Source organism: Erinaceus europaeus, chromosome 6, assembly GCF_950295315.1.
Source record: "Erinaceus europaeus chromosome 6, mEriEur2.1, whole genome shotgun sequence".
In the NCBI taxonomy this organism is placed as follows: Eukaryota; Metazoa; Chordata; class Mammalia; order Eulipotyphla; family Erinaceidae; genus Erinaceus; species Erinaceus europaeus.
In genome coordinates this window covers 5,451,864-5,459,581 of record NC_080167.1, presented here as the reverse complement: position 1 = coordinate 5,459,581, position 7,718 = coordinate 5,451,864, and the positions used below count along the sequence as shown (strand labels likewise).

Below are 7,718 nucleotides of genomic sequence, written 5' to 3'. Positions count from 1 at the left end.
GCGCCCCGCCGAGGCCGCAAGGGGACCGGCGACATCCCGCTCGCCGCACCCGGCCGGGACACGGCGGCCCGGGGCAGCTGCTCGATCCCGGTGGCGGCCAGCACCCAGCGCACCCCGGTTGCCCAACAAACGGTACTGTCAGCATCATGGGGCTGGCCCAGCCTACAGCGCCCCTGCTCCCGCTCTGGCCCCCGCGGGGCCCTGCTGGAGGCCTTGCGCGGACCTGGGGCCACCGGGTGACAACACGGAACCAGCCTCCGCTCCGCCCGGGCCAGGCCGGGCCTGCGTGTCCGTGTGAGCCCCTCCCCTCCCCTCCCCCCGCAGCTCCCCGCGTTCGGGGTCGGAAGCCACCAGACACGTGTGGTCACGAGGGGCCCCTGCAGCCGCGGGTCGCGACTTCAAGCCCCGAGCCCGCCCCCTGCTCCCTGCCCCCTGCCCCCTGCTCGGGGTGACTGCGAGCCGCTCGGTCCCTTGGTGTGCGCTGCTGCTGCACCTGCTGCTGCTGGAGCCCAGAGACAGACAGACAGACAGACAGACAGACAGAGAGAGGAAGGCGCGGCCCTTGCGGCCTGGCACTCACGAAGTGCGACCCACGAATATGCCCCGGCGCCTCCGCGCTGTGCATAAGCTGCGTGGCCGAGCGGGTCGCCCCGGGCTCCGGGTGTCCCCCCACCCCTCTCACCCGCCGCCTCTGCTTCCTTACAGCGGCAGGCCCTGCGCCGACCCCCGCGGCGGCGGCGGCTGTGTGCGGGGGACCCTCGCCCGCGTCCAGATGACACTCGCACCCATGGCTTCGGTCGTGGCGGTGACTGAACCGAAATGGGGGGCGGTCTCCGGCCGCTTCCTGTGGGTGACGCTGCTGAGCATGGCGCTGGGGTCCCTGCTGGCCCTGCTGCTGCAGCTCGGGCCCACGGAGGAGCCGTGCTGGGCCCTGCTCAGAGGTTTCTTCCTGCTGCGGAGCAAGCTGGACAGGCCGCAGCCCGGCGCCAGGCGCACCGGCCCTTCCACGGAGCTCAGCGTCGCCTCCGGGGCCGCGCGGGGAGCGGCGCTGCTGCTGGTGCAGCCCCCGGCCGCTCCAGGTGAGATCCAGCCCGCCCGGGGCTGTGGATCCCGGCCGTGGGGGGATGGGGACGGTGCCCACGAAGGCCTGAGCACAGGGCCCCCCCGGCTGTTCCCGCAGCCAGGTCAGCCCTGAGCTTCCGGTGACTGGGCTGCAGTGCCACCAGTGTGGTGATGGATGGGGAAGCAGACCGGGAAGGCTCCCTGGAGGAGGGCTGCTTGAGATGAGGAGTGGCTGTCAGGACCCAAGGAACCGCTGAGTCTGTAACCCATATGGGTGGGGGGTGGGGGGAGCGGCCACCCTGTGGGTGGAGGACAGGACCGGCTTAAGAATCCTGGTTCGAGCCCCCGGCTCCCCACCTGCAGGGGAGTCGCTTCACAGGCGGTGAAGCAGGTGTGCAGGTGTCTGTCTTTCTCTCCCCCTCTCTGTCTTCCCCTCCTCTCTCCATTTCTCTCTGTCCTATCCAACAACAACGACATCAATAACAACAACTACAACAATAAAAACAAGGGCAACAAAAGGGAAAATATAAAAAAAAATTTTTTAATCTATAAAAAAATATATATATATATCCTGGTTGGGTTGGGGGGATACTTGTTCTCCCCCCCCCCCACAGAACCGTCAGACAGCCCACCCAGTAGAGCACACACCTTACCATGTGCTAGTCCTGAGTTCAGTTCCTGGCACCATATGGAAACACCGCACGCCGCCGCACTGGCAGGGACAGCAAGCTTCATGGATGGAGGAGCAGAGCTGCAGTGTCTCCTTTCCTATTCTCAAAATAAATAAATAAATAAATAAATACCTGGGCCAGGGAAGGCTGCTGGGTTCACTGCCAGCCGCTGCCTAACAGTGAGACTAAGTGCAGTCGGGTGTCGGCTGGGGAGGCAACTTGACAAAGGACCTGCCTGTGTGAGTGGGGTCCTGAGGTTGAGCCCTGGCTCCACATGTGCTGGAGTGAGGCTCTGCCTCTCTCATAGTGAGAGAGAAGCCAAGGACCGGCGTAAGGATCCCGGTTCAGGCCCCCGGCTCTCCACCTGCAGGGGAGTCGCTTCACAGGCGGTGAAGCAGGTCTGCAGGTGTCTGTCTTTCTCTCCCCCTCTCTGTCTTCCCCTCCTCTCTCCGTTTCTCTCTGTCCTATCCAACAACGATGACAACAATAATAACTACAACAATAAAACAACAAGGGCTACAAAAGGGAATAAATAACTTAAAAAAAAATAGTGTCCGCAGTCAGGCGTTAGTGCAGTGGCTTAAGCACACGTCGCGCAAAGCACAAGGACCGCGTAAGGATCCCAGTTCGAGCCCCCCCCCCAGCTCCCCACCTACAGGGGAGTCGCTTCACAGGCGGTGAAGCAGGTCTGCAAGTGTCTATCTTTCTCTCCCCCTCTGTCTTCCCCTCCTCTCTCCATTTCTCTCTGTCCTATCCAACAACAAGGACAGCAATAATAACTATAACAATAAAACAAGGGTAACAAAAGGGAATAAATAAATAAAATGTAAAAAGAGAGAGAAGTAGTGCTGGGGAGAGGGCATATGGTTATGCAAACAGACTCATCTTGCCTGAGCCTCCGAGGTCCCAGGTTCAGTCCCCAGCACCAGCATAAGAGCTGAGCAGGGCTGTGGTCTCTGTTTTCAAACTGACGCGCCCCCCCCCATATATATATTCTTTCATTAAAATAATAGAATATTTTTAAATAAATGAAAAATGTAAAGGCTACAAGGAGTGAGAGAGAAGGTAGGGACTGAAGGGGCAGAGTAGGGGCCTGGCTCCAGGCCAGCCTGGAGCCTGAGGGTGACGCCTGGGTGAGCCAGGCTCCGGGGACAGTGCAGCAGCCAGCAGGGAAGCCCCATGTGGAAGGGCCCGAGCAGTGGACCGAGCCCCCAGAGGCCACAGTCCCGCCTCCCCGCAGCCACTGATGTCGCGCCCTGGGTGTCTTCAGCCGGCAGGTTGGAAGCCAGAGCTGCCCTGAACCGAGCCCTGGAGATGAAACGCCTGGGCAAGCGCGAGAAGGCCCACAAGCTCTTCCTGCACGCCCTCAAGATGGACCCGGGCTTCGCCGACGCGCTGACCGAATTCGGCATCTTCTCGGAGGAGGACAAGGACATCGTCCGGGCGGACTACCTGTACACCCGCGCACTGACCCTGGCCCCACACCACGAGAAGGCGCTGGTGAGCCGGGGCCGCACGCTGCCGCTGGTGGAGGAGATCGACCAGAGGCACTTCGGCATCATCGACAGCAAAGTGAAGAAGGTCATGTCCATCCCCAAGGGCAGCTCGGCGCTACGCAGGGTCATGGAGGAGACCTACTACCACCACATCTACCACACGGTGGCCATCGAGGGCAACACCCTGTCGCTGTCGGAGATCCGCCACATCCTGGAGACGCGCTACGCCGTGCCGGGCAAGAGCCTGGAGGAGCAGAACGAGGTCATCGGGGTGCACGCCGCCATGAGCTACGTCAACACCACGCTGCTGTCCCGCATCGGCTCCGTGGCCCTCGCCGACGTGCTTGAGATCCACAGGCGGGTGCTGGGCTACGTGGACCCGGTGGAGGCGGGCCGGTTCCGGACTACGCAGGTGCTGGTGGGCCACCACGTGCCCCCGCACCCCCTCGAGGTGGAGAAGCAGATGCAAGAGTTCATCCAGTGGCTCAACTCGGAGGACGCCATGAACCTGCACCCGGTGGAGTTCGCCGCGCTGGCCCACTACAAGCTGGTGTACATCCACCCGTTCATCGACGGCAACGGGCGGACGTCACGCCTGCTCATGAACCTCATCCTCATGCAGGCCGGCTACCCACCCATCACCATCCGCAAGGAGCAGAGGGCCGAGTACTACCACGTGCTGGAAGCCGCCAACGAAGGCGACGTCAGACCGTTCATCCGCTTCATCGCCAAGTGCGCGGAGACCACTCTGGACACCCTGCTCTTCGCCACCACGGAATACTCCGTGGCATTGCCTGAGGCCAGACCCAACCACTCTGGCTTCAAGGAGACTCTGCCTGTGAAGCCCTAGCCCTGCCAGCCCTCCCCTGGCCCCAGCGGAGGATGAGGAGTTACAAAAAACAAAACAACAACAAAAAAAAAAAACGGGAACTAGCACTTCTAGAAAGTCCCATGTCTTCCAAAGCAAAGGGAGACAGATAAGGAACTTTCCAAATGTGTTTTTAGTGAAAAAAAAAGAAAAAATATCTAAATTATTACCTTGTCTCTAAGATAACTTATACTTCAGCCAAGTTATTTATTGTTGTTTCTGGAGCCAGTGCACATGGCGTGTGGCATCTGCTGTAGGAGCTGGTGGCCCTGAGTTTGGGGCCGTCCCCGTAGGCTCCTCGCGTGACCAGAACGCGGCTCCTGGAGCGGGGTTTGCACTAAGTGGTCAAGAGGCTGGAGGCTAGGCCCTGAGCGCAGGGCTGCTTCCTCCAGGTCTTTCTCTGCGACAGGCTGAGGGTCTGTGGCTGGAGAAGCGATAGGAAGCCATCTTGGAAGGCTGGGGTGGAAGGCCCCTCTGGTGAGATCCCACCTTCTTTTTTTGACCCTTTGAACTATAGTTAGTTTGCAAACTCTGGCACCAGAGGCTATCACTTTACCGCAGTGAGACTGTGTCCCACCTTCATTTCTGCTCCTTGCACTTTATTTGTAGCCGCTCAGGCCAGACGCTTCTGGGTCTTTAGTGCACACGTCACACGCCCCAAGTGTCTCAGCCAGGTGAATGTTCAGGAACACGCCTGTGATCAGCCAGGCCGTGTCAACACCAGACCAGCCTTTCTGGCGGTGAGCAAGAGTGCCCCTCCCCGAGCTTAGCTCCGTCTGCCCCTTCTTCCCGCAGCCACTGTGCTGTCCGGTGTCCCCTGGGGGGTACAGAACAGACCGCCCTGGAGAGGCCTTGTTTTTCTAGCAGTCTGCACAGTGAGACCATTCCACAGACGGGGCGTAGGCTCTCCTCTCATGTCTGACACAGGTGCCAACGCAGCTGCTGTGTGCAGTCAGACCACCAGGGCCCACTTGCCAGTGTCGGTCGGGCAGTGACTATCTGACTTGGAGAACTCGGAGTCTGAGGTCATTTTTTTGATGTGACAGTCACTCAGTTATATACATTCAGGGGCTTCTGAAGGGTTAGCGAGTGGCAAGACGTGAAATGGCCCCAACATTTGACTCAGGCCTTCCTAAAAGCTCTTTTCATACACGTATTATGCTGTCACAAGGTGTTTCTGAACCGGAACTCCCCTGCCTCGGTGTTCTGAGCATACCAAGGAGGCCTGGCAGAAGTGCTTGCTCTGTCCTGGAGAACTCTGCACTTCTCTGTGAAGGATGTATTTTAACCAATTACTGATTCTAATAAAGTATTTTGTTACATAAGCGCCTAGACTTGCTGTCATGTTTAAAGGCTGTTCTCGAGTGTCATGAAGATGGAGGAGGGACCTTCCAGCCCTATCTGTTCTGGATGTGTGTGTCCTGGAGACGTGGAGGCAGGCCAGGCCGAGTGACAGGTGGCTGGAGAGTTCCCTGGTGAGGCTGACGGCTGACTGACTAACTTCTCAGACTCTGTAACTGAGAGTTCTGGTTTACCACCAGTTGTTGACCCTGTGGGAGAAAACTCCACCACTAGGACAGGCCGCAGCCTGAGCTTAGACTGGGTCCTGCTCAGAGTCTGCTCCGAAACCAGCCTGTGTGTGAAGGCGGCCAGGGAGGTTATCTATGGCCCGCAGCAGAGGGAAGCCAGCAGATAAGCCAGCCTTGGAGGCAGTGGTCCCGGCTCTCTCGCCACCAGAAGGGCTTCGTAGGGGAGTGGCCAGTCCACACCCGCGGCAGAAAGCAGTATGTAGTGTGGGCGCTTCTGGCTGGTCAAGAGGGTGTACAGACTCAGAGTGCCACTGAGGAGAAAACTCAGCCGCCGAGCACAGGACCTGCAGGCCTGAGGCCCGATTCAGTCCCGGTCCCCGCACTGCATTATGCCAGTGCACTCACGCAAAGAAGTAATAGGGGTGTGTGTGTGGGGGGGGCAGCATAATGGTTCTGCAAAAAGATTCGCCTGCCTGAGGCTCTCAGATCCCAGGTGCAGTCCTCCACACCGCTACCACCATAAGCCAGTGCTGAGCGGTGCTCTGGTAAATAAATAGTTAAAAAGTAATGATAAAGAGGCTGACCCGCCAATCATAACTTTACAAGGGGAAAATGACACTTGTGAAACAGTAGAAACCGGACCCAGACGGCTGCTGACATGAAGGTGCGACTACTGCAAGGGCCTGATTTCAAGCCTCCACGCCCCAGTTGCAGGGGAGATGCTTCACAAGTCGTAAAGCAGGTCTGCAGGTGTCGCTTCCTCCCTCCCTCCCCTCTCAATTTCTCCCTGTTCTATCAAATAAAATGCAAGGAAAAAAAAAAAAAGAGAGAAAATGGCTGTCAGTAGTGGTGGACTGACAGTGCTAGTACCAAGACCCAACAATAAAAAATTAAATAAATAAATAAATAAATAAATAAATAAATAAATAAAAAGTACTGGGGCCAGGTGGTGGTGCACCTGTTTTGAGTGCACATGTTACAGTGCACAAGGACCCAGGTTCAAGCCTCTGGTCCCCACCTGCAGGGAAAAAGCCTTGTGAGTGGTGAAACAATATTCAGGTGTCTCTCTTTTTCAATAAATTATTATTTTATTTATTTATTTTTTTACCAGAGCACTGTTCAGCTCTGGCTTACGGTGGTGTGGGCCACTGAACCTGGGACTTCAGAGTCTCTGGCAAGAGTCTCTTTGTGTAACCATTATGCTATAACCCCAGCCTGCCTCTCTTCCTCTCTATCTCCACCTTCCCTCTCGATTTCTAGGGCTAATGATGAGAGTGTGGCCTTCGTCCACACCTTTCATCCCCACAACTCCAATACTAACGAGTCATGTCTGGGCTACCCCTTACTAAGACAGGAAGAGGGGAGGAGACTGAGATGAGAATAAACTCAGTGGTGCTCTCCTGACGGTTTACTGTTACTTTATTTTAAAATTTCCTTTAGTGGCCCGGGAGGTGGCACAGTGGATAATGCACCGGACTCTCAAGAATGAAGTCTTGTACACAGTCAGCTGCATGACACATGCCTCTCATAAATAAATATATTTTTAAATTCCCTTAAAAGAAAAAAAAGAAAAGCTTCAGCTAAAAATGTAGTGAAGAGAGGCTAGAAGAGCTCAGTGGGCAGGATTCAGGCCACGGTCCCACGCAGGAGGTGCTGTGGGGCAGGAAAGCAGCTCTGGTCTCTCCCTCACTCTCTGTACCTGAAACGTGAGGACACCACACATGCCACGTCCCCAGCTACACACACACACACACACACACACACACACGAGTTAAATTTGAGTGAGGTACAAAAACCTGAACTTGGAAAACAGAAATGAGCCGTCTCCCACCAGTTTCCTAAGAGTAGCTTTATAAAGAGTTTCCCCTGAACTGGCAATAACACTTTCCAAACAATGAGGACCTCAAAAGAAATGAAGGGTAAGAGGCTCGCACTCACTTGCTGTAAACAAGTTTACAGGAAGACACACGACTGCAGAAACGATGTGAGGGACGATGGGATTGACTTACAAAATTTCTATTCACGCGCCCACTAGGTGAAAGCGAGGTCCACCCATCTCTGAATGTACAGCTCAGTACCACTGGACAGGAAG

The 7,718-nt window shown here is 56.5% G+C and overlaps 1 protein-coding gene across 1 annotated transcript; it reads left to right on the top strand.

The window, feature by feature from the left end:
• Nucleotides 1-713: 713 nt before the first annotated feature.
• On the top strand, nt 714-5,419 carry FICD (FIC domain protein adenylyltransferase). Its single transcript, XM_007525259.3, has 2 exons — nt 714-1,079; nt 3,004-5,419. The coding sequence occupies exons 1-2, from the start codon at nt 773-775 to the stop codon at nt 4,077-4,079; spliced, it is 1,383 nt and encodes a 460-aa protein (XP_007525321.1). The 5' UTR covers nt 714-772; the 3' UTR covers nt 4,080-5,419.
• Nucleotides 5,420-7,718: the final 2,299 nt, after the last annotated feature.